The sequence below is a fragment of the Giraffa tippelskirchi genome, chromosome 11 (assembly GCF_054371585.1).
Source record: "Giraffa tippelskirchi isolate mGirTip1 chromosome 11, T2T-mGirTip1v1.2.pri, whole genome shotgun sequence".
In the NCBI taxonomy this organism is placed as follows: domain Eukaryota; kingdom Metazoa; phylum Chordata; class Mammalia; order Artiodactyla; family Giraffidae; genus Giraffa; species Giraffa tippelskirchi.
Genome location: NC_137285.1, coordinates 120876433 through 120903879, shown reverse-complemented (window position 1 = coordinate 120903879; position 27447 = coordinate 120876433). Strand labels below are relative to the sequence as shown.

The 27447-nt window shown below is 40.0% G+C and overlaps 1 protein-coding gene and 1 pseudogene across 4 annotated transcripts; both read left to right on the top strand.

Annotated features, from left to right (window-relative positions):
- The first annotated feature begins 3356 nt into the window (after window positions 1-3356).
- Window positions 3357-11473, top strand: LOC145525266 (tripartite motif-containing protein 5-like; annotated as a pseudogene).
- Window positions 10710-27391, top strand: LOC145525638 (tripartite motif-containing protein 5-like). Of its 4 annotated transcripts, none has more exons than XM_081539114.1 (8): window positions 10710-10861; window positions 17952-18435; window positions 19006-19101; window positions 19940-20170; window positions 23543-23565; window positions 24801-24901; window positions 25188-25214; window positions 25481-27391. In XM_081539114.1, exons 2-8 carry the CDS (start codon window positions 18013-18015, stop codon window positions 26005-26007), a joined length of 1428 nt encoding a protein of 475 aa, XP_081395240.1. In that variant the 5' UTR covers window positions 10710-10861; window positions 17952-18012; the 3' UTR covers window positions 26008-27391. The 4 variants fall into 4 exon arrangements, with proteins under 4 accessions (XP_081395240.1, XP_081395239.1, XP_081395243.1 ...); XM_081539113.1 differs by having other exon boundaries at window positions 25430-27391; XM_081539117.1 differs by lacking the exon at window positions 25188-25214 and having other exon boundaries at window positions 24801-24923.
- Window positions 27392-27447: the final 56 nt, after the last annotated feature.

Below are 27447 nucleotides of genomic sequence, written 5' to 3'. Positions count from 1 at the left end.
TCTGGTGAGCAAAGGAAAGCAAAAATGATATCAACCAGTTAAAAACAAAACTAAAACATAAGCTGGAAAACAAAATTAAAGCAATATGCCAGCTGGAGAATAAAGCAATGAAAACAAAACAGACTAATAAACATGATGAGAAAAAGAGGGAAAAGGAAGAAAAGAAAGAAAGAAAGAAAACAAACATTAAATAGAAGTTGATAAAGGAGATTTATATATACTAAAGAATAACTACAACAGGAAAAGAATAAGAAAAGCAAACAAAAAATATATGTATAAAAATAATAATAATAAATTTTTTAAATTAAAAAAAATGGGGGAACAAAACCTTCACAACTGCAAAAGGCTAATGAAGAGGCAGACATATTTAAAGGAAATAAGAAGTCTGATTAACAACAACAAAAATTCTCAAAAGTGTAAATAGATTTAATAGCATTAATAAAATCAACAACTACAGCAACAGAGGGAAAAAAAAGAAAAGAGAAAAAAATCCAGAAACAATGACAGAACAAGTTAAAATATAAGAATAATAAATGCTTTTCTTGGATCTCACCTGTCAGTGTTTTTTCCTTCGCTGTGAGTCATAGTCCACCTCACCTCCCTACGATGCCCTCCAATACTGGGCTAGTCTCTAGACATGTTGTGGGACAGCTCATATTCTAATCTGGCCCTACTCCTGCATTTTCTTGCCTCTAATGTCTGCATTTGCCCGTGCCAGCACGTTTTCTTTTGCAGGACCTCTCGTTGTCCTTAAATATATTCCATAGACACAAAGTCTGCCTAGTTGATCACGTGAATTTAATCTGCAGCTTGTACCACTGGTGGGAAGGTTTTGGGTTCTCTTCCTTAGCCACACTACCCCTGGATTTCAATTGTGGTTTTATCTCCACATCTGCATGTGAGAGGTCTATAGGGGTTTGCTCCTGAGGCTGCTCTGGAGGACTTGGGTTTGCCCCAGGGAGGATCTGGTACGGAGGCGGTGCAGCTGCTTGGATTGCAGGGGCCCTGGCAGTACCAGGTACTAAGGGGCACCAGAGGCTAGGACAACAGGGAATATGGGGCTGTTAGAGCTTTTCCTAGCCTCTGGCTGCTCTGTCTAAATGGGGATCATTCGAGGGGGTGGCACAGGAACTTGGACCCGTGGCAATGCTGGATACATAGAGGTGCCAGTGGCAACTGTCATAGAAGATATGGCACTATTAGGGTTTTGCCAGGTTCCTCTCTCCATGGAGTTCTCCAGGCAAGAATATTGGCGTGAGTTGCCATTCCCTTCTCCGGGGGATCTTCCTGAACCAGGTATCAAACCCAGGTCTCCCGCAGTCCAGGCAGATTCTTTACTGTCTGAGCCACCAGGGAGGCCCACAACTTGCTTCTGGGCAGCTCTGCCCCAGTGAGGATTGAGCATGGAGGCGACACAGTTGCTTGGACTGTGGGAACTCTGGTGGTGTCAAGTACGCAGGGACACCAGCTGCCTCAGCCGCAAGAGCTACTGTGCTACTTGAGTCTTCTCCTAGCCTCTAAGAGAAGTCGCTCAGTCGTGTCCTGCTCTTTGTGACCCCATGGACCATAGCCTACCAGGCTCCGCCATCCATGGGATTTTCCAGGCAAGAATACTGGAGTGGGTTGGCATTTCCTTCTCCAGGACATCTTCCCGACCCAGAGATCGAACCCAGATCTCCCACATTGCAGGCAGACGCTTTACCGTCTGAGCCACCAGGGAAGCCTCTAGCAGCTGGCAATTAGAGAGCCTCTTTGGCTAGGCCTTCTCTGTTGCTGAACCCATTCAGGAATTTACAGGACTCCCCCCACCCCCCCAGTTGGGGTCCTTCTCTGTTTCTTGGTACCTCGGGCACTTACAGGACCCTCCCCAACTTTGGAGGCATTTCTGTTTCTCAGCACATCAAGCACTTAAAGGGCCACCCTGACTGGGGTCCTTCTCTGTTGCTTGGTGCATCAGGCACCTAAAGGACCACCCTCTCGGGGGTCTTTCAGCTATCCAGTGATGACGTGCGGGGAGAGAGAGGCTATGGAGATGGCTCTATCTCCTGTGTGTGACTCAGCATTATCATCCTGACTCCATGTTTGCTTGACTTTCCTTCACAGACATTTCCCACTGCATCTCCTCCCACAGGTCCCCTTGGACTGTCTCCCTGCAATCAACAGCAAACCTTGCCCTGCGATTGCTCTCCAATCTCTGTGCTCTAGCTCCCAGGTGCTGCACTTTCTAGGGGTCTTGTGTCCCTGTCTGGAGTACATATGGCTGCAGCAAGGATTGTCTGTGTGATTATCATTCCATTCAGACTGCCACAGATCAGCTGCTTCACTCTCCAACAGCCTCAAATTCTTCACCTCTGCCCAGTTGTCCCGCTGTAGAAATCTGACCCCTGCTTCAGTTCCTCCATTCTCCAGAGGTAAAGCCAGTCCTACTCTCCTCTTTTTCACCCTCTTTCCTTTGTCCTATTGAGTTTTGCATGGTTTTATATATTCTTTTCTGGTCGTCAAGTATTCCTGTCTGAGTATTAATTGGGTGCGTGAAGTTTCTTTTCTTTTATTTCACTCAGTGGGATAGGAGACAGGTCTCTGAAGGAGGACCCCTAACATATTAAGTTCAATCTCATTCTGTGTATTGAATACACATGATCTTTGCAAGCCATTGTCTCCATTTACACATCAGATGAAGGGTTTGCTCTTATACATACAAACACATTGTCATATATTAGGTCATGATGATATGGGAAATCATTGTCAATGCATAGCAAATGATGGCATGGTTACACTGAAAATAATTCAGATAGAGCAGGTCTTTATGATGAGAGACTATGTCAGAAGACAGTTTACTGAACTATAAGAGAGAGTCATATGGATATCAGTGGCAGCATCTGATGCTGAGAGAAGAGTGGATATAAAAGCCCAATGGCTTTAAGTGGTTTCAGTCTTTTGATATTGAGAATGCTTCCTGGGCACTGGAAAGAAAAAGCTGGATGGATGGTGCATCATACAAGTATCTTAGTAGAAAAAGTATCAAGGCAACTTTTCTTTGGTAAAATTTAAATAACAAGAATCACTGCACAGATAAGGAGGAATTTGATATGATATGAATCAAGAACTGATAGTAAAGTGCTTAAAACTAATACAAAATGTCATTTTGGTCAGGTCTTCAGGATCCTTCCCTTGTTTTTCTATATTTTCTTTTATGTCCTCCATATATCTTGGCCTGTATTAAATTTATAAGCAATTATTATCATGTATTTCTACCTTTTCTACTCTGCCCCTTTTATCTTTCCCAATAATGGAAAGATCTGTGAACAAGAGAATCCTCAGAATTCAGGACAGGTAGGAGGAGGGGACAAGTTGCCATGGCTTCAGGAAAATTGGTGAACCTACAGGAGAAGTTGACCTGCCCATCTGCCTGGAGTTTCTGACAGAACCCTTGAGCCTTGACTGTGGCCACAGCTTCTGCCAAGCCTGCAACACTGCAAAAAACAAGGAGTCCATGATTGGCCTAGATGGGGAGAGAAGGTGCCCTGTGTGCAGAATCAAGTATGAACATGGGGACCTGTGGCCTCATTGGCATCTGGCCAACATAGTGGGGTGGCTCAGGGAGGTCAAGGTGAGCCCGGAGGAGCAAGAGAGAAAACTGTCTGTCATGGAGAGAAATTCCTGCTCTTCTGTGAGGAGGATGACAAGGTCATTTGCTGGCTTTGCAAGTGGTCTCAGGAACACCATGGTCACCACATCTTCCTCATGGAGGAGGTTGCCCAGAAATATCAGGTAAGAGACCAGAATGGAGGAAAGACAAGTCAGAAATGGTACTTGAGGGGAAATGTCTACTTTGCACTGGACTTTGATTACTTGTTCACCATGAACCTGGGGCTTGTGATCTCTTTTCTTCATATACTCACTTTCTGATGTCTGAGGGACATTTCAGTGCATTCCTCCAATTATAAAGTAATAACCCGACACATGGCTCAGACAGTAAAGAACCTGCCTGTGATGCAGGAAACTGGATTCCATCCCTGTGTTGGGAAGATTCTCTGGAGAAGGGACTGGCTACCCTCTTCAGTATTCTTGCCTGGAGAATTCCATGGACAGGGAAGCCTGGCAGGCTATAGCCCATGGGGTTGCAAAGGGTCCGACATGTCTGAAAGTGACCAACACTTAGACACTTCGACCCTACATGCAGACACTTAGCCAGAAGTAGACATTCATGTACCTTGTGCTAATAGGTGGAGATCTGATGTTCAGGAGAATGTTACCCCTTTGAACAGGAGGGTAACTAGGACACTAGGTGGAAGAGATAGAAATTGTTTCCTTGCTACAGGATCAGGTTTCTCCTAGAATAAAGAGAACCAGTCTTCTCTTGGCAAGTGTATGGTGACTTCTATTGCTTGAGTTGTAAAGAACACATACCCTACTTCATTTTTTCCCCAAAAGTCTAATTGCTGTTCTCAGTTCTGTAAAGTCTGTTCTCTTTGGAAAACATCTTCATTTCTCCACCATTTATTTTCTACATTGATGTTGGGAAAACCCATAGCTTGACTCTGATGTGATTCTTTATTTACAGTGGAAACTCCAGGAATTTTTGAAGAGGTTGAGGAGGGAGCAGCAGGAAGCTGAGAAGCTGAAAGCTCAAGAGAAGAGAAGGTGAGGGTGGGACGTTCTGGGAGAATAGCATTGAAACATGTATATTATCATATGTGAAACAGAACACCATTCCATGTTCGATGCATGAGACAAAGGCTCAGGGCCGGGGCAATGGGATGACCCAGAGGGATGGGATGGGGAGGGAGGAGGGAGGGGGGTCCAGGAAGGGGAACACATGTAAACCCATGGCTGATTCATGTCAATGTATGGCAAAAACTACTACAATATTGTAAAGTAATTAGCCCCCAACTAAAATAAATAAATTTATTTAAAAAAAAAAAGAGAAGAGATTAATACCTGGAAGGTAGGAGGGGGCACTTCCTGAAGGAGTTAGACAGATATCTGAGCAGCGCCTTGAGCTGATCACAAGGAGCTGCCTTCTTTGTTCCCTGACAATTAGTCATTTGACTAGTACTCTTGTCCACCATTTCCCTGATAGGAGTGGGTGCTGAATAGGGAATATATCACAAATGAATACAGATATTGGAAGGGGGGTATTCATACAGAGGGACTTTCTAGTGAATTTCACATTCCATTCCTGCCATGTTTATTAGCCTTTAACTCTTCTTGGAAGACATCTGGCAATGGCTCATGGTTCTGTCCTCAGTGTTCAACATTTTGGCACAGGAAGGAGGGAGGGTGCCAGAAGTAATGCAGGGAGGCATGAGTATCCTGGACAGATGTGTGATGGCTGAGCTATGCTCCTGAGGATCCCATATTGGCTGAGGGTTGGCCTCAGTAATGCACACTTGAGGCCATTAATTTGAAATGTGATGGTTTAGTCACCAAGTCGTGTCTGACTCTTGAGACCTTATGGACTGTGTAGCCTGCCAGGCTCCTCTGTCCATGGGATTCTCCAGGCAAGAATACTGGAGTGGGTTGGCATTTCCTTCTCCAGGGGATCTTCCTGACCCAGGAATCGAATCCAGGTCTCCTGAATTGCAGGCAGATTCTTTACTGACTGAGCTACTAGGGAAGCCTTTGAAAAGTGATGGAGAGAAAAAAACAGGAAAAGTCAGTTTCCTCAAGAATTGCTTTCCTCCTCCTCCTCTCTCTCACTCCTGAAGAATGAAATACAACATGAGAGAGAAAATATCCAGGCAGATTTTAAAAACCTGAGAGAGATCCTGAGCAGTGAGGAGCTGAAGGAACTGCAAAACCTGAAGACTGAGGAGGAGAAGGCAGGTTTACATAACCTGGCTGACTCTGAGAATGAGCTGGTCCAGCAGAGCCAGTTGGTGAGAGATCTCATCTCAGATGTGGAGCGTCATTTGCAGGCACCAAAAAAAAAAAAAAAAAAGATACTGCAGGTAAAACTGAGGAAGAAGCCCCTGCATTTGAGACCTGAGAAAAATGAAGACAAAATTTCCATCTCTTCTGTGTTGCTGTGCTCTTTCCGGTGTTGCTGTGCTCTTTCCGGGTTGCTTTGTACTCTGCAGCCCCCTTCCCTAATAGCTCTGTTGGTGAAGAATCTGCCTGCAATGCAGGAGACCCCGGTTCAATATCTGGGTCTGGAAGATCCGCTGGAGAAGGGATAGGGTACCCACTCCAGGCTCCTTGGGCTTACCTTGTGGCTCAGCTGGTAAAGAATCCGCCTGAAGCATGAGAGACCTGGGTTCAATCTCTGGGTTGGGAAGATCCCCTGGAAAAGGGAAAGGCTACCCACTCCAGTATTTTGGCCTGGAGAATCCCCTGGACTGTGTAGTCCACGGGGACGCAAAGAGTCAGACACAACTGAATGACTTTCACTCTCACTCTCATGCAACTCAGGTTCCCATATTTAGTAGATGCTTGACTTATGGGAAAGTTGAATCTTCTTTACCTGCCAAAGACCTATATTTGGAGACTATTCCCTTACATTTCAATTTTCCCCTGGGTATAGAAGAAACCTGGTATCTTTTTGTATAGATTTCCAGAAACAAACTTGGATCTTAAGGAATATTTTGGCCTTGCTGCAAATCATTGATCCATTTGGTTACATATTCAAGAAGCCAGAATGGAAAGACAGCATCTTTGTGTTTGTATTTGCACACCTACATGGCAGCATTAAGATCTTTATAAGCACATGAAATTCAGACCACTCTTCATTTAGTATTCATAATGACATTTCGTCTTTTCCTGGGGTTTGTAATTATTCCTAAGGATCATGAAATCTCAGGATATTCTGACGCCCCCCCTTTTGGGGAGTAGCCTTTGAAGGCATGGGGACTCTTGACACACACTAATACGTCTCAAACACCCAGGAGTCAGGTTTTGTAAATCTGAGTGGAAGTTTTATGCCCGGAGTATCTTATTTCAAGAACTGTCTTCACATATTAGCAGTGTGACCTAGAACAACATCCTTAACTGCTGTGTTTATTTTGTTAATGTAATCATGATATAAAACTGTGCCATACATACTATATTGTCAGATGATAAATGATATTTTCTCCTTGGAAAGACCTTGATCCTGGGAAAGATTGAGGGCGGGAGGAGAAGGGGATGACAGGATGAGATGGTTGGATGGCATCACCGACTCAATGGACATGAGTTTGAACAAACTCCGGGAGACGGTGAAGGACAGGGAAGCCTGGCATGCTGCAGTCCACAGAATCATAGAGTCGGATATGATTGAGCAACTGAACAACAACAAAATGATATTAAGTGAGAAGCATCGAAGCGTCTCAATAATAAATATTTGTTCTATTGAATACCAAATAATATAACCTGTGTCAGTGTCTCATTAAACAGGTTTGTGCTTTCAGGGACACAAGGATTCTTTTTACTGATGCATCATTTTCCAGATCCTAGATCACCTTTGTGCTGCTGTCAAGACTATTCCAGCTCTGCCTGTCATAGAAAAAGCATGTGTGCCTATGCGTGTGTGTCTCTTTGTGTTTGTGGGATTACAGTTTTACTATAATTTCAGTATTGCTACATACTTGCTCTTATTAAGTAAACAGATTCTTTACCAACTGAGCCACTAGGGAAGCCCTATTAAGTAAACTAGATTCTATGAGATTCAGGATCTTATTTGTAAAAAAAATATATACAGAATTTACCTAATTAGCACTGCATATATTAAACAATACAACATTTGTAATAATTTCTGTAACTTCTAGCTCAAAAGTGGTACTCTATATAATGTTTATTCATTTTCTGCTTCCCTCTCACTGTGACTAAAATAAGTCATTTTCAGAATATATATTAGCTTATATTCAACATTATAACCCTTTCTATGTTTTAGAAACAATACATTGATGAAACAATTACAATTTTATTTAAATCTTACCTAATTGTAAGATAAATGTTTCTGGATAGTGTCTCATTTTATTTTTGTAAAAAATTGTACAATAATTCTATTTCTCTGAATTCAAATTTCCATTTAGGCTCTGTTTGCCCCAAAGTTACCATTCACAACGATACATTAAGACTCAGAAATATAATTGTGAGATTTCTTAACACTGATTTAGGCAGGTATTTGTGTGCCCTGGTCAGCTTTACTTTGTTAATGAGTTAAAGTTAAAAGTTCTCAGGAATGAAGGAAAAAGTATGATATCTTTCTTCAGTGAGATAAGAGGGGAATTACTTCTGCCGTGAATGTTCATTCACGGCTTGGTGGGATCCTCATGTCTTTTGGAATTTTTAATCCCAATGAAGTCAAAGTTATTTTTTTGAAAAAGTGGATCAAGTGTATTTTCTCTTATCCATACTTGTCCCTAAGAATTCTCAACTTCCTACCTTTGGACGAACTTTGATTTGACAAGGGTTTCCAAAGAGGAATTTTTCCAGTTTTTGTGTCTGTGTGTATGCACACACCCATGTCTTAGCACTCACTCTTGGAAACAAGGGAAAATTGGTCTTTTAAATACTTCCTTTGGTCTCTGCCTTCCTATCTTCCCATTGCTACAATGACTGGGATGCTGACTCACTAGGAAAATTCGGTACTCTTGAATTATTGACAAATGACTCTCCAGGGCCACTGGTGCTGTTTCATTTACTGGCATGCCCAGTTCTGCAGCTCAGGAGGAAGTACCTAGTTATGAGAAACTGTGGAGCTGGATTTTTGTATACAACAGAAAAGATCTGCACACAGAGGGGCATTCACTTTTAACAGGGACTCCTGGGCTTCCTTGGTAGCTCAGCTGGTAAAGAATCCACCTGCAATGCAGGAGACCTTGGTTCGACTGGGAAGATCCCCCAGAGAAGGGAATGGCTACCCACTCCAGTATTCTGGCCTGGAGAATTCCATGGAGAGAGAAGCCTGGCAGTCTACAGTCCATGGGGTCACAGAGTCAGACATGAATGAGTGATTTTCACTGGCCCCAGAAGTGAAGCTTTCTCCTGAAAAGAATATGACATTTATAAGTTTTTCCCAGTCGCATGTTCTTTTCTTGGTTAAAAACTGAAGAGGGTGTCCTGGAAGCTCCTCAGTCACTGGTGCTGGGAAAACTGTATAACTGTACACGTGAGAATGAGAACCGAACATTTCTTCCCGCCATATACAAAGGTAAACTCAAGATAGATTAAAGGCCTACATGTAAGTCCTGAAACCGTAAAGCTCATAGAAGAGAACATAATTAGATCAATGCTTCACATAAATCATAGCAATATAGTTTTGGATGTATATCCAAAGGCAAAGGAATAAAAGCAGAAGTAAACAAATATGACTGAATTAAAAGCATTTACACAGTGAAAGAAACATTTGACAAAATGAAGATCTACTGAATGTGAGAAAATTTGCAACTGAGATGAATAATACTGGGTTAATATCCAAAATTTTAAACAATTCATACAACTCAGTATCAAAAAAAAAAAAAAACCCCAAATATCACTGTTTGGCTCATGTCTGGAAATTGCTGCTTATTTGTGTCATTCTCTTTATTACAGTTCACCTCTGCCAAGAAAAAACCCAGAATTTTTTCTTTACTGTATTATTCAAAGTACTTCAGAGAAACAGAATATCTATTTATATATCTATTATTTTTCATCATGAATATATATTTGAAGATTCTTTAATGTAAGGAATTGGCTCACATAGTTACAGACCCTGAGAAATTCCAGTCCTGCCGTCTGCAAGCTGGAAATCTATGTAACTCAGTCCAAGTCCGAAGCTTGGGGCCACAGTACAGTCTAGTCTAAACGCAATAGAAGAGCTGCATCTCAACTCAAGTAGGCAGGCAGGAACAGGAAGAACAAATTCTTCCTTCTTCCACATGTTTGTTCTTTCCAGATCCCTCAACAAATTGAATGATGATGCTCACCCACCCTGGAAAAACCAACTACTTTACTGAGTCCATAGATCTAATTCTAATCTCATCTGGAAACGACACCCACACAGACACATCTAGAGACAGTCTGACACAAATGACCAGTTGGTGTTAACACACAAAATTAGCCGTCAAACTAATTTTACTGCTTCATTTTAGAAGATCCTAAGGATTATATGTTAAATAGTATTAGATGTCATTGTTCAACAAATAACCCTCCTACAGTTTACTCTTTCTCAACCTATTTAGTAAAAGTGTCATTTTGGTCACATAGCATCCAGCTTCTGAATGTCAGCATCAGTGAACTACAACTCTGTGATCACCTCTCTAACTGACCACCTGAGTGATTTCAGATTTGTTGAGCCATTTCCTCTAACATGACCTAATAGGACAGACTGGCCAGATTCACTACTTCAGCTGGTGGATACAGGCCAGGGGAGAGCATGCTAGTGTTGCTGCCTCAGGGGAGCCCTCAGAGTGGGTCTTCACTGGGGTAAAGGGGGCACTTTATTCCTGCATCTGACAGCTCTTTAGTGAGGAAAGAAGACAAGGTGGGTGTGTGAAATTGCATTGCTTAGGAAGCCTGGTTTTCCAAAGGACTGATTATTTTGAAGAGACTTGAGAATAGCTTCTCAGAGAAGAGCTGAGATAGGAATAAAAAGCACTCACTGAACCACCAAGCGCAGGCACCAAAGCCTTGTTACTTTCCAGGGGCCCTATGTGGATGCCTCTTACTGGCCTATAGTTTCTCTCCTCCTTTCCTGCCCAAACTCCACCCACTAGAATTTAACTTTCAGTTTCCTTCAGACCTCTGGTGAGATGAGTGAATCCTGAACACATCTGTCCAGGACCTGTGTTTACTCTGCTCCAAGGAATGACGACTTCTCCGTTCATGTCTGAGGATAACTAAGTGGTTTGTGGAGGGCAGAATTTGAAAGATACGCAAGAAAAAAACGGAATCTGCTTAGGTGAGTTTTATTTGTTGTCTGCAAGCTCTTCTAAACAGGGGAAAGGCCCCGCCTGCAAACTTCCTGGTTAGAGTGCTGACTGAAGATCTGTCTGGGGGAGGGGAACTCTTAGGAGAAAGGTGGTTGGAAGAAAAGAAAGGCTTTGTTCCTTGGAGGAACCGTTTATTTCTGTAAGCTGAATCTGCCCACAGAGCCTTTGTATTCTGTAAGTATGAATCGAACATACTGAGAACAGCCAGAATCTTTGGTCTTTCAGAGTTAGAAAGTCCCTTTCCTCAATAACAGGTCAAAGGCCGAAGGGTCTTCCGGTCCTGATATTTTCATTTCTATCAGTGTAGAAATACAGTATGTGTGCACGGCTGTATAGGTCATTTCTCGCTCCCTAGGTTTGCCTGTGCTCAGGGGTCGGGTGCTGTGACGTCTGGCAGGCTCTGTCGCCTATCATGAAATCTCTTGTCCGTACACAGGGAAATGCTGCACTCCCTTACATCCCTAACCTGTTCATGCTTCTCCTTCAGCTGGACGTGCCACCCAGAACCCGCTCAGCTGAGAGACTGGGGCAAGGAGAGCACTTGGGAAAAACTTCCAGAAGTGCCATCTGGAAGCATCTAACTTCTAGTAACAGTGACATCTAACTTTAACTTTTAAAGACTTGTTACTTGATTGTTACTAAGGATATCAAAAGATGTTAGAGAAATATTCTTATACCACATCATGAGACTTATGAGGGAAGTTAAGTTAGAGGAACCACTGTGTTTATCTCCCTTCCTCTTTCCTATAGGAGGTACAGCTGTACCCACTGTACTCAAGGCACAGAAACGGAAGTCAGATCTCTTTTCTCACCATGACTTCTTCTCTGTTGACTAAACCTTATTTGGACATTATCACCTGTGCTACAAATTCCTTGTAGCCCCCTTAGCCACAGTCGGTGTTAGAAACATCTTCTGAATTCACACAGTGAACCTCTGTCATGGTAATTACTACATGACTTTCAAATAGATTTGTCACTTTACTGCTTCAAGTTTAATTTTGCAAGTGTTGTAAGTAGTTTATACTATATAATAGTAGATAACTGCCTGGCACATAAAACAAAGCACAATTTCACTTTCCAATTTGATTTACAAAAATGATGGTTTCCCATCTAACATTAGGAATTTGTGGCTCTATCACATTTAGAGAAACAGCTTTACTACAGTCACAGAAGAAAGTTCTGCTTATAAATTTCCTGTTTGGACTTACACATAATTATTGTAGTTTTATAACCTTTTTTGTTGATCTATAGTTGTTACCTCTGAGATATTGTGAGTTTGTATTCTCATGAGCTCAAATGTCAGATGACCAACCCGTTAGGTGCAATCACCTGAAGTTTTTACCAGACAGATGTGACTCATGTTCCCACATCTGTCTTCCTGCTTGTTGGGGAGACATTGGTTCACTGTTTAGGTAGTGGTGGAGTATCATTCTTCATATGTGAGAACTAGTTTCTTCTGTGTCTGTTGTGGTGATCACTGCTCTGTCATTAGCTCTTAGCTCTGCAGAGAAAATAAATTCTGCCACCCCATGTCTGAATGCATGTTCTGGTCCTCCCTTCATGATAGGTTCTTGATGCATCTGAGCATTGGTTGGATCTTGAATGTGTTGAAATATAACTTGAGGCCCCTCACCAGATTTGGATCACAGATTTAGCCATAGATTTGAATAATGTTGACCTCTGATCTTATTCATCAGAGAGTGATCTGGGGGACTTGATCTTTGCAGCCAGGGGCAAAGTGCATATTTTCAGTATCTGTAACATTAGCTGGATTATATTTCTGGTTCACTTTCAGCCTCATCTTTTTTTTTTTTAATTAATTAATTTATATAATCATTGGAGGTTAATTACTTTACAATATTGTGGTGGATTTTGCCATACTTCTACATAAATCAGCCACAGGTGCACATGTGTCCCCCCTATTCTGAACCCCTCTCCCACCTGCCTCCCCACCCCATCCAGAGGGATGTCTGTCTTGCATATAGAGTCATCGTTACTGTCTTTCTACATTCCATATATATGTGTTAATATACTGTATCAGTGTTTCTCCTTCTGACTTACTTCACTCTGTATAATAGGATCCAGTTTCCTCCACCTCATTAGAACTGACTCAAATGCATTCTTTTTTATAGCTGAGTAATATTCCATTGTGTATATGTACCACAACTTCCTTGTCCATTAGTTGGCTGATGGACATCTAGGTTGCTTCCATGTCCTAGCTATTGTAAAAAGTGCCACAATGAACATTGGGGTACATGTGTTTCTTTCAATTCTGGTTTCCTTGGTGTGTATGCCCAGCAGTGGGGTTGCTGGGTCGTATGGCAGTTCTAGTTCCAGTTTTTAAGGAATCTCCACACTGTTCTCCATAGTGGGTATACTAGTTTGCATTTCCACCAACCACGTAAGAGGATTCCCTTTTCTGCACACCCTCTCCAACATTTATGGTTTGTAGACTTTTTGATTCAGCCTCATCTTTATCAGGATCCTTCACGTAGGATGAACATGGCACAGCTGGAGAGTTTCAGTAAGTCTCGATTTAACTCTGTGCATGCTTTATAGCTTTCATTCATTTGTTCAGAGCAAACAGAGACTTATTAGCTGTCTCACTCTGGAGATCTTTGTTTTGTCCTCAAATTTTGGCAACCATTAAGACAGGAATATAGTTTGAGATCTTCCCTTTCTTGTTTGTTGCTTCATAGTCCCCTTTGCCTGGAACCTCTGATAGACCCTCTGAGTTTAGACTATGGCCACAGGGCCATAGTGAGTCCAGGTTGAGGAATGAGCATCACTGGGCTACCACTCTGTGATACCCCCACCGACTGACCACAAGCAGTGGTTTCCAATCTGAATCACCAATCCTACCCATACAGCCTCATAAGATATAAATTGCCAGGTTGGCTAAGCTCAGCTGGGAATTACAGGACAGGAGACATAGCATTGGGCACAGCTGCTTTAGTTGAGCTCTCAGAGATGTTCCTTACAGGAGGGACATTATCCCTGTCATCTCAGCTTTGTAAGGAACCATGCTAGATGGATGTGTGTAAATCCATCACAGGTAAGATAAGCCTAGTTCTGAACTAAAGATCTGAACTCTTTGTAAAAGACCATGAGCACAACTTCTAGGGAACTAAAACAGACATATTTGACAGAAGACACAATTCCCGTGTGAAAAATGAGATGTATGTTCATCAGTCATCATTCAAATTCCATGCAAGGTCTTTCTAGCCTAAGTGCACTTCACACATCAGGCTAGTTTTGCTGTCAACAATGTGGTCATGAAAGGCTGCTGACTTTCCACTTTGTTGTAATCCAATACGTTTCCCAGAAACACAAAACACATGCAATGAAAACAGCAACAACAACAACAAAAAAATCTTAGAGGAAAAAAAAAAGACAATATGATCTTTACAGGAGGAAAATGTCCAGGACTGATATTAACCCTTTCTTCCACATATCTAACTCAACTCCCAGTTCTGTCCTTTTACTTCCTCTCATCTCTCACTCTCACCTGCTGCCCAGAATTTCCTTCATCATCTTGTCCCTCAAGCTATCACCATCTCCTCCCTGAGCCGCTGTGCCTGCATCCTACCTGATCTTCCCAGTTCCACACTGGGTCCATTCAATATCTCACAACCCAAGGCACAGCTTGTCATGCCCTAGCCTTCTCTGATGGGAAAACATTGATAGCTTCTCCTGACTCTAAGAAGGGTCCCCAAATGTTACATAATTTGGGAAGTGTCATATTTAATGTCACTGCAGCCTCTTGTAGTGCAAGCCTAGCAGTCTTCTGTATACAGCCACACTGGCCTTTTAAAACTCATACAAGATGATATGTCTCCCACAAACAGGTCATTTCCTTCACCTAATACACACTTTTTCTCTTTCTCTTTTAATGTCTCCTTCATCTTCTTCAGTTTTCAGTTCAATCCTTATGTTTTTAAGTTGGAAGTTTTGGATAATTCCATATTTCCCCCAATCTTTAATTTCTGAACAACACATATGTCTCTCTAGTAATGTTTTCTCTATCTCTTTATATATATACATATATATACAAGTGTTAGTTGCTCAGTTGTGTCTGACTCTTTGCATCCCCATGGACTGTAACCTGCCTAGCTTCCCTGTCCATGGAATTCTTCAGGCAAGAATACTGGAGTGGGTTGCCATTCTCTTCTCCAGGGGATCTTTCTGACCCAGGGATTGAAACTGGGTCTACTGCATTGCGCATAGATTCTTAAAAATCTGAGACACTAGGGAAGCCTGGTATATGTATATATATATATATATATATATATATATATATATATATATAACTGAATTTTAATTTACTATTACTTTCCAAGTGAATAGTAAGCCCATTCATTGTAGTTTAAACCCTGTGTTTCCACTGTCTATGTATGGGTATTAGTCCAATTGACAATACACAATTCTTTGTCAACAATAATTAGTTGAATGATCTTGGCTAATATTTTGAGAATATTTTTTCAAAGGCAACATTAATTTCATCTGTGTTTCCATTTTTTTATGTATCTGACTGATGTGATCCTATGAATCTATTTGCACCATCTCGTTCCTCATCATCCTCATACTTTCATGTTATTAATCTCCTATCAATGTCCTTGGTTGGCATATTTATGAACCAAAATGAAATCAATATTTACACACTTGAGACTACCCAGGACCTCTTAGCTGGTCTAGGTCTCCTTTCTTCTACACCCTTATTGCCTTGGTATTAATTGAGTCCATGAAGTTACCTCTGTTTGTCTTTGACTAACTCAGTGGGTTAGGAGCCCTCTGAAGGAAGATCCTGAATCTCCATTCTGTATATTGATGATATATGATTTTTGTAGGTCACTATCTTTATTTTCACATCTGATAAAGGATTTTGATTTTTTTTTTTTTTTTTACTATATACACAAACCTATTGTCATATTATGGCATGATAATAAGGTAAATCATTGTAAATATTCAACAAATGGTGGTAAGAGTTACACTATAATAAGTCATCAGAAGGGTTTGTGTGATAAAAGAACATGTAAAGAGAGAGTGTACTGAAGTATGAGAGAGTCATACTCCAGTCAGAATGGCCATCATTTAAAAGGCTACAAATAATAAATGCTGGAGAGGGTGTAGAGGAAAAGGAATCCTTCTAGAATCTTGGTGGGAGTGTAAATTTTCACAGCCACTGTGGAAAAAATTACAGAGGTTTTTTTAAAACAAATAAAATAGAGTTACTGTATAATCCTATAATCCTACTCCTGGACATATATCCAGATTAAATTCTAATTCAAAAAGATGCATGTACCACCCAAGTATTCATTGCAGCACTATTTACAACAGCCAAGACATGGAAGCAATCTAAATGTTCATCAATAGATAAAGAACACATACAATGGAATATTAATCATAAAAAAGGATAAAATAATGTCATTTGCAGCAACAGGGACAGACCTAGAGATTATTACATCCAGTGAAGTAAGACAGAAAGAGAAATATTGTGATATCACCTATACTTAGAATCTAAAAAAAAATTATATAAATAAATTTATTTACAAAACAGAAATAGACTCATAGACATAGAAAACAAAACTTACGGTTACCAAAGGGGATGGGTAAGGGAAACAAATTAGGAGTTTGGAATTAACATATACAATCTACTATACTTAAAATGGGTAAACAAGTGTTTCCTGTATAGCACAGGTAACTATACTCAATGTCTTATAATAACCTTTAATGGGGAAAGAATATGAAAAAGAATATATATATATATATACATGTATGTATGAATGTATATATATACACATATATATATGCATGCACGCTCAGTCTCTCAGTTGTGTCCAACTCTTTCAGACTCCATGGACTATCCCGTCAGGCTCCTCTGACCGTGGGATTTTCTAGGCAAGAATGCATGAGTGGGCTGCCATTTCCTACCCCAGAAATCTTCCTGACCCAGAGATCAAACTTACAACTCCTGCATTGGCAGTCAGATTCTTTACCACTGTGCCACCTGGGAAGCCCTGTACACACACACACACACACACCCTGTACACACACACACACACACGTGCGTGTGTGTGCATGCTTAGTCACTTCAGTTGTGTCCAACTCTTTGAGACCCTATGGACTATAGCCCGCCAGGTTTCTCTGTCCATGGGATTCTCCAGACAAGAATACTGGCTTGGGTTGCCATGCTCTCCTCCAGAGGATCTTCCCAACCCAGGGACTGAACCCAGGAACTGAACCCAGAAGCCTATATATATATATATATATATAATCACTTTGCTATACACTTAATACTAACACAACATTCTAAATCAACTATACTTCAATTTAAAAAAAAAAATAGTAATACTGATACACCATGAGGAGAGGAGAGCAGGTATAAGAGCCCAAATACTTAAGTGGTTTAAGGCTTTTTACATTGAGGATGTGTTTTTAGCATGGAGGAGAAAAAGCTGGATAGATGGTGGGTCACTCACAGATCTTAGTAAGGAAAGCTCACTGGTTTTTGTTTGGTAAAGAAAAATAACAATCAACGTATAGATAAGGATAGATGGAATTTGTCATGTGACATGAACTGGAAATAAAATGTTTACAATTATTATGAAAAATCATTTTACCAGGTCAAGAAGCTCCTTTTTTATGTCTCCACCTTTTATTTTTTAATCCTTTAATATTTTGTTCCTGGGTCATCCTTGATTTCTAGATAACTAATGTCATTTTCAGAGAAGGCAACAGCAACCCACTCCAGTACTCTTGCCTGGAAAATCGCATGGATGGAGGAGCCTGTAGGCATCAGTCCATAGGGTCACTAGGAGTCGGACACGACTGAGCGACTTCACTTTCACTTTTCACTTTCATGCATTGGAGAAGGCAATGGCAACCCACTCCAGTGTTCTTGCCTGGAGAATCCCAGGGACGGCCGAGCCTGGTGGGCTGCCGTCTATGGGGTCGCACAGAGTCAGACACGACTGAAACGACTTAGCAGCAGCAGCAGCAGCAGTGTCATTTTACTTCTACTTTTCTTACTCTACACTTTTAACCTTTCCAATCATTCAGGGATCTGTGAACAAGAGAACCGTCAGAAGTCAAAACAAGAAGGAACAAGTGAGCAACTGCCATGGCTTCAGGAATCCTGATGAACATAAAAGAGGAGGTGACCTGCCCCGTTTGCCTGGAGCTTCTGACAGAACCCCTGAGCCTTGACTGTGGTCACACCTTCTGTCAAGCCTGTATCACTGTAAACAAGGAGGAATCCATAATTGGCCAAGAGGGGCAGAGAAGCTGCCCTGTGTGCAGAGCTAGTTTTGAGCCTGGGAACCTGCGGCCTAACAGGCATGTGGCCAATATAGTGCAGATGGTCCAAGAGGTTGAGGTGAGCCCAGAGGAAGAGCAAAAGAGAAATCTCTGTGGTCACCATGGAGAGAAACTCCAGATCTTCTGTGAGCAGGATGGGAAGGTCATTTGCTGGCTTTGCGAGCGATCTCAGGAGCACCGAGGTCACAACACTTTCCTCATGGAGGAGGTTGCACCAAAGTACCAGGTAAGATACCAGAATGGAGAAAAAACAGGGCAAGAAATGGTACTTGAGGGAAATCTTTATTTTGCATTGGACTTTAATTACCTGGCTACCAGGGACTTGAGGCCTGTGATCTCTTTTCTTCGTATGCCTATCTTCTGACATGTGAAGAAAATTCCTGTGCATTCCACCCAAGTATAAGCAAACAAATGGACTCTTAGGCAGAAGTAGACATTCATGTACCTTGTGGACATCTGGAGCCAAGAGAAGCTCTCATTACCCTTTTGAACATGACAGATAACTAGACACTGGGTGGGTTGAGGTGTAAGGTTTCTTCTTTCTTACAGATTCAAGTTTCTTCCAGGACAAAGAAAACCAGTCTTCTCTTGGTGAGGGGATGGTGACTCCTATATCTTGAGTCTCAAAGAACACATTCACCATCAAGGTCTTCTTCCAAGTCACAGATTCTAGTCACTTTCACACTTTCTGTAAAGTCTAATCTCTTTGGAAATCAGCCTTATTTCTCCCATTTATCCACTATAGTGATGCTGAGAAAGCCCATATCTTGACACTGGTGTGATTCTTTTCTCACAGAAAATGCTCCAATCACATCTGGAGAGGCTGAAGGGGAAAAAACAGGAAGCTGAGGAGTTGGAAATTAAAGTCAGAGAAGAGATGTCTACTTGGAAGGTATGAGGAGACACTTCCTGAGGAAGTTAGACAGGTATCTATGCAGGACCTTGGGTTGGTCACAAGGAGCTGCCTTTTTCTTTGTACCATGACAGTTAAGTCATTTGACTCATCCTTTTCTTCAGCCTTCCTGTAATCGGTGTGGTATTAAAAAGTGAACATATCACAAATAAACACGAATACTGGAGGGGGAGTATTTATAGAGAGGGCCTCTCTGATGAGGATGGCCAGGGAATTTCATATTCTATTCCTATCATGTTTATTAGCCTTCTCAGGGAGATATCTGACAAGGGCTCATGGTTCTGTCCTCAGTGTTCAACATTTTGGGAGAGGGTGGTGGGAGAGGATCAGGAGTAATGGAGAGAGGCATGAGCATCCTGGACAGATGTGTGAAGGCTGCCCACACCCAGAGATCCCATTTGGCTCTGAGTTGTCCTCAACAGTGCAGACTTGAGACCATTATTTTGAAACACGATGTAGAGAAAAAAAATATAAACAAAGTCAGCTACCCCAAGAATCGCTTTCCTCTTTCTATTTCACTTCCTTGTGGTCTTCCCTGATAGTTCAGTTGGTGAAGAATCCGCCTGCAATGCAGGAGACCCTGGTTCAATTCCTGGGTTGGGAAGATCCCCTGGAGAAGGGAAAGGCTACCCACTCCAGTATTCTGGCCTAGAGAATTCCATGGACTGTGTAGTCCATTAGGTTGCAAACAGTCAGGCACAACTGAGAGACTTTCACTCCTCGTGGGAACTTCCCGAGCAGAATAGTTATTCTTCTGGCTCCCAGTCTCAGACCAATGGTCCAAGTACCTCTCTCTGTCTTTTTCTCATTCCTGAAGATTCAAATACAAAATGAGATACAAAATGTCCAGGGAAAGTTTACACAACTGAGACAAATCTTGGACAGTGAGGAGGAGAAGGAACTGAAAAAACTGAAGGATGAGTTGGGAGTTATTCTCAAAGACCTGGCAGAATCTGAGAATGATCTGGTCCAACAGAAGCTGTTGGTGAGCAATCTCATCTCAGATGTGGAGCACCATTTGCAGGGGTCAACAATGGAGCTGCTGCAGGTAAGACTTGGAAAGAAACCCCAGCATCTGAGGCATGAGAGAAATATGTTCCTGTGATCCTCCTGATGCCCTCGCAGAGGTTGCTTTGACCCTGAATATACCTTCTCTGCATCTATTTCAGAGGTTATAAAAATAACTGAATTATTCAATGTAGGAATAACAAGGGAAAGTTCTATTTTTATTGTTATCAAGCTCATTGCAAACACTTCACTGTCTAGAGAAGATTTATTGTGTTCAGTGATTTTCCATAAGCCCCTGTTTTCTGTGGTACTAAACATGTGTGTGCTAAACATTTATCAAGTACCTTTTCATGATTCAGATTATCACAGATAAATTCACTTCAGAATCAAAGAAGTTTTTTTTTTTTCTCCATGTGTTGAGATTGTGTACCTTTTTTCTGTTTTTGAAGACAGTTTATGAAGAATTGTTATTTATCTTTAAATACTCAATATAATTTACCAGCATCGCCATTTCACTCTGGGTTTTTCTTATTGGAAAAGTTTAAAATGTGCATTTTTTTTCTTTCTTTTTTACTTGTATTAAGATTATTTAGATTTTTGCAATCCATTAGTCCTTTATTGTATGTTTTTGTAGGAATCTGTCTATCCTCAGTTGTCTGATTTGTAAACATAAAGTTAGTTATAATAATTCCTTATTGTACCTTTAATTTCTATAGTACTCAGAGAAAAGTCCCTTTTTGTATTCTAGATTTTGCTCTTTCACTTTTTTCCCTACTCCTTTTAGCTATTTTTCTCAATTATATTAATTTTTTTCAAAAGCATTGTTTCATTGATTTTATTTATTTTGTAAATTATCTTATGCATTTATTTCTGCTCTCACATTTATTGTTTTCTTTGTGTGTGTGTATACACTTTTGCATGTGTATGTGTGCATGTGTAATGTGTGTGTGTGCACTGGTTTTTTATAACTTTTCTTTCTTAGTAGATCACTGATTTGAGAGCATCTTAATGATATCAGCAGCAGTGTCTTAGTCTTTTTCCATTCATTTTGATTTAGTGTTTGTTTTTATTCAGATAAACTTATTTTCATATTCCCTATGTAATTTCTTTTTGTTAAAACGTAGATATTTGAAGGTACGTTGTTAATTAGTAATACTTGGTGATTTTTGAATTTTACTTCTGCTGTAGATTTCAAATTCAATTCAATTGTAGTCAGAGAATATATATTTTATTCCTTTAAACTTTCAAATTCACTGATAATTGTTTATGGCCTCAGATATTGTATATCCAGAAAAATTTACATTATGAATATGAGAAGATTGTGTATTCTGCATTCATTGGGTGAAATGGTCTATAGATGTCAGGTCAAGTTGGTAGATTGTATTGTCTGTGTCTTCTATAATTGGGTGGTTTCCATGTAAACTGTTCTCTCATTATTGAGAGTGAGTTGAAATCTGCAACTGCTAGTGTTTAATTGTGCATTTTTCCTTTTAATTTTAAAGCTCTATTGTTAGGTGTATGCACATTTATAATTGGTTTATCTTTTTGAAGTACTAAATCTTTTATCATTATAAAATTATCCTCTCATCTGTTCATAGTTTTTATTGTTTTAAAGTCAACTTTTTTCTAATAATAATATAAAAACTTGAAATCATTAGAGCTTGCATGATCTATAGTTGTTATCTTTTTACTTTTGCCTATTTGTATCTTTAAATCTAAAATACATCTCTTATAAATGACAATCGCTAATTCTTCCTTGTTATCCCATCCAACAATCTCTAACTTTTTAACTGGGGTATTAAGATGATAGCTTTAATACAAATACTGATATACTTAAACTTCTGTATTTAAAGCTGTATTTAAACTTCACTATTTGTTTTCTATTGGGCTACTGTAGTTTTCATTCTTCTCTTTCTTCTTAACTAGCTTCTTTTGTGTTAAACAAATATTCCTGGTATAAAATTTTAAGCTTTCCTATTTTCTAACTGTATTAAAATCCCCCCCCCGTGGTTGCTCTAGTGATTACAGTGTTTCCTATCCTACCATGATCTACTTCACACTAAAACTAACTTATTTTCAGTAAATACAGAACCTTCCTGTAACACTGCTTCATTTCTTTCCAGCAACAACACAATGATGATTTTAATATGGACACCTGATTCTATGTAAACTAATAACTGCAGGCTTCTGAACTTTTGATTACACCGGAAGGGGAAGTTCTCTTCTGGAGTTTATATCAGGAGATTCATGTTCTCTTTAAACTGAGAATAACGTCAGTAGAGGTGGAATGAATAGAATTGGCGAAAGACACAAGCCAGCTTCTGATGACAAGGTTTGGGTTTAAGAATTAGACTTTGAATAAATTTGTAATCCCCCCCCCCACAATCATTTATTTTCTCTCTACTTATTCTAATTTTACTTAATTTTACACAAAAGAGCTTTAACACAGAATTTTTCTCAAAAACCATTGGTTGCTCTCGTTTTTGCTGACATGGAGGAAATAAAGCTTCATGAAAAAGAGATCAGATAAAATGGTGCATATCTATTCTAACTAATAAACTAATATATGTGATGATTAAGAAGATTACATGGCTAAAAACTGTTAAGCCATGGACTAAGCAGACTCAGTATAGACTACAGTACAGGTAAATGCTCTAGTTTTTGGATAGTGACTGAATGCATATTGGTAACATTATAAAAATGGGGTACAAGAGAGGAGACAATCTGGTTGATGAATAGTAAGCTACATATTAGACATCCTAAGTTACTGATTCCTGTGGCTTATGTTTAACTGACTATATTAACGAGCATTTAAGAGACAAAGCTGAGTAAAACTAAGGAGTTGGAAATCAACTGTACTTGTGTGTACGCTGGATTTAAGGGAGTGTGAGATCACTTATAGTGTATAAAATGAGATGAGAGAGACCAAAAACCACCTACAATAATACATTTGTTTCCTTGTACTCTCAACAAGTGCAGTATAAATAGCTTGAGGAATATTAGGATTATGAATTCATCTTTGATTCTCCAAAGCCTGGTTTAATGCTTGGCAAATAATAATACATCACTGTGCAGTTTTGTTGAATAAATGGAAGAACCATGAATTATTCAAATCATCTCATGTGTCACCAAACTTACAAGCTTTTTGTTTTTCCCATAAATATGTCTCATCTGCAGATACTAGAGGTCTCCCTCATGCTTCTACAAGGGTCAAAGCCTTTTACCTTTCGGGAAATCTGACAACATTGCATATGTCTTCTAGAATGACTGGCTTCACTCTTGTCTCTACTTTTTGGCTCTCACATTGAGATCATCTTTATTCCCACAATCAAGGGCTGGTGGGGATATGAATAAGCTTGGGAAGTGGGGAGACTTATTACTTTTTGACTCATGTTTTCTCTTTTCTCACTAGGATGTGAATGTTATCATGAAAAGGTATGTGTGGGAAACCAGAGATAGTCCATTTATGCTGTGAAAATAAAATAAATCCCTTAGAATTATCTGATGGCCAATTAGAATAAAACAATGCTCAAGGCATAAAAATGGAGGATAGTCTGATTTTAAATTTCTGTTCATACATCAGGGCTAGATTGTTTTACAAACATCGATAATGGACTGGATTCTACATTAGAGAATATTGATTGTGGGAAGTTGAAGAGTTTGGGTCAGTACCAGTATTAAGAATAAAGCATTACAGTATCAGATCCCCATGACTTCATAAATTTAATTCACACCATGTGTCAATATGCAACTCAGGTTCCCATATTTGGCAGGTGCTTGACTTGTCATGTGAAGGTTGAGTCTTCTTTTCCTGCCAAGCACCTAGAATTGGAGACAACTCCTTTATATTTTAATTTCTGCTCCCAGAAGAGACAAAGTCCTTGTATATTTTTCTGCTTAGATTTCCAAAAGCAGACTTGAATCTCAAGGGATATTTTGGCCCTGGAGCAAACTATTGATCAATCTTGGTCACATACTCTAGAAACCAGAACAGAAAGGTAACATCATTGTGTCTGAATTTGCACACCTACATGGCAGCATCAAGATCTTTGCAAACACGTGAAGGTCAGACTACTCTTTGTTTATTATTCATAATGTCTTCTTTTCCAAGGGTTTGTAATTATTCCTAGTGATTATGAAATCTCAGGGTGTTCTGAGAGCCTCTCTATTGGACAGCAGCCTTTGAAGATCTTGGGACTCTAGAGAGTGTTCTCATACCTGGTATGTCTCAAATACCCAGGAGCCAGATTCTGCAACCTCACTTTCTGACTCCTTCCTGGAAACACATATCTGTGCAGGGACTTTTCCACAAATTATTTTTTTTAGATACCAAAGTTTTATTTTGTTAAATCCATTGCTTCATATAATTTCATGTGATCCTAGGAGGTGGAGTGTGGTGGGTTAATGATTTCATTATAGAAGGAATAAACTCCCCTTCTGACATTTTAAGACCATCCAGGTCATACAGAGGGTACCTGGGAAGGTAGACATGAACACATTCTTTCTTGCTCCAAGATCAGTCATCCACTCACTGCTTTCCCAGGGTCTCCAGGAGAGACAATTCAAGCCTGTAAACAGGGTGAAAATATAGCAAGTCAGTGGTTTAGAGGGAAAAAAAAAATCACATTTGTGATTTGTCTTCAATTTGGCATCAAATTTGTCTTCCCTAGGAGTGAAACCTTGGTTCTGAAGAAGCCAAAAACTTTCCCCAAGGAACAGAGGACAGTGTTTCGAGCTCCTGATCTGAGAGAGATACTGCGTGTGTTTAATGGTGAGGAATGCTACCCAAGTAGGTATCAAAGGACTTCTTTGATGGAAGGAAAATGGGTAGGAGGCTCCAATTTCTATGTGTCGGTGGAGACAGCAAAGCCCAGACACTATAAGCTAATGATGTGGTCATATTTATGGGGGGTTACCGGGGTTTTGGTTCATCCTTTCTTTCGCCAATTCGCTACCTCACCATAGCCATTCCCCTTATGTGGAAGAAGATAAGAGTTCAGTGCTGACTCTATTGCTTATATTTAATCTTGTGGATTTTTTTAATTTTATCATTTCAGGGCTGACAGATGTGCAACGCTACTGGGGTAAGGAGACATCACAGTATAATCAAGCCACCCTATTCTCATCATCTTTTAGAATTTTTCATTTTCTAGTAGGTCTCATATTTTAAGACCCATGTTTTCCCTCCCAACACACACCAACGTATTACTTTTCCAGTCAAGTCATTCTAAAGATCCCTCTCTAAATGTCACAAGAAAACTACATCATTACCCTAACCCAAGCCTATATTTTTCAACAGTTCAGGTGACCCTGAATTCTCCCAAGAGTACAAGTGTTGTCATTTCTGCAGATCGGAGACAAGTGAGATATGTGCCCGATTACCGACTCTATGATGACTATTGGATTAATAGTCTTGGAGATTTTGGTGTCCTGGGCTCTCCAGTTATCACATCAGGGAGACATTACTGGGAGGTAGACGTGTCACAGAAACGTGCCTGGATCCTGGGGGTATGCGGTGAAAAATGTGAAGATGAGTTTCTATGGGCACCCAGTGGAAATTGTCAAGATGTTTATTCAAGATATCAACCTAAAAATGGCTATTGGGTCATAGGGTTAAATCATGATTTTGTATATCATGCCTTTGATGAGTCTTCCTCCTCAGATCCTGTGATTTTAACCCTCTCCCTGAATGTTTCTCCCCATCGTGTTGGGGTTTTCCTAGACTATAATGCTCACACTGTCTTATTTCTCAATGTCACCAACCATGGGTCTCCCATTTATAAATTCTCTTCACGTTCCTTTCCTTGGAAAACCGTTCCATATTTCAATCCTATGAAATGTGATGCCCCCATGATTCTGTGCTCACCAAGCTGTTGAGTCTTCTTACATTCACACTCGCTTCTCTGTAGTGCCTCTTGCTGTAGGTGCATCTAACACACCTGTGCTTATCTGCACCATGCTTACTTTTTTTCCTTGCTGTCTCTCTTTTTTTCCATTTGAACATCCTTCATTCATTAGAAGGGTGAACAATTTCCCTTGTGTCATATTTTCCCCAATATCATGTATGTGTTAGAAAATCTTGATTAATTTTCCATACCCCATGGTAAAAAGTGGACTTTCCTGGTGGCTCAGATGGTAATTACATCTGCCTACAATGCAGAAGAGCCGAGTTTGATCCCTGGGTCAGGAAGATCCTCTGGAAAAGGAAATGGCAACCCACTCCAGTACTCTTGCCTGGAAAATCCCATGGACAGAGGAGCGTGATAGGCTACAGTTCATGGGGTCGCAAAGAGTCTAATACGACTGAGTGACTTTACATGGTAAAATGAAGGATGTCCCATAAATAAAGAGCAGTATTGATGTAACACCTTTGCCAAATTTTACAATCTCATTTACTCTGCCACTTACTGAGAAAATGAAAGACAGCTTTTCAACAACGTTTGTATATTAGACTTAGTATAGGAGTCCTTCACTAAAGAGTGAGTGCTGAGCTGTGTCTCAGTTTATCCATGATGCCCATATTCATCAAGGAATTGAGGGAAAAATATCATAAATGATATGTACTAAGAATGAAAGGTTTGTGTTGAGAGTGTCTAAGTTCAAGCTCTGTGTCTACATATTAGAAGTGTAAACTCAAATAGCATATTTAAGTGATATGTTTATTTTCTTAAAATAAACTTGTTACAAAACTGTACCATACACAAAATCATTGTGAGAAAATAAATACAACTAAGTGTAAAGCATATAATTGTCTCAATAATAAATATTTTATCTATTAATTACTAAACAATATAACCTATATCAGTGTCTCATTAAACAGATTTTTTCCTTCAGGAATACTATGGTTCTTTTCGCTGAAGTCTCATTTCTCAGATCCTAGATACCTGTGTGTTGCTGTCAAGACTACTCTAGCTCTTCCTGCCATAGAAAAGTGTGTGTGTATGTGTATGTGATCACAGAATTTTATTATAATTCTTATGTTTCTACGTAATAGCTCTTCTCAAGTAAACTAAATTCTATGGAGTTCAGTTTCTCACTTAAAAAATCACATTATTAATACTGTGAAAATTAAACAACACATTTGCAATAACTTCTGTAATTTCTAGCCCATAAAGGGTAGCCCAGTATAATGTCTATTCCTTTTTGTTTCCTTCTCACTGTGATTGAAATAAATCATTTTCAGAATACATGTTACTTTATTTTCAACATTACTACCCTTTCTTTGTTTTAAGAAACAGAATAAATTGATTGAAGAATTGCAGTTTTTTTCTAAATCTTACTTCATTGCTAAATAAATGTTTTTGGATAGCCACCTTA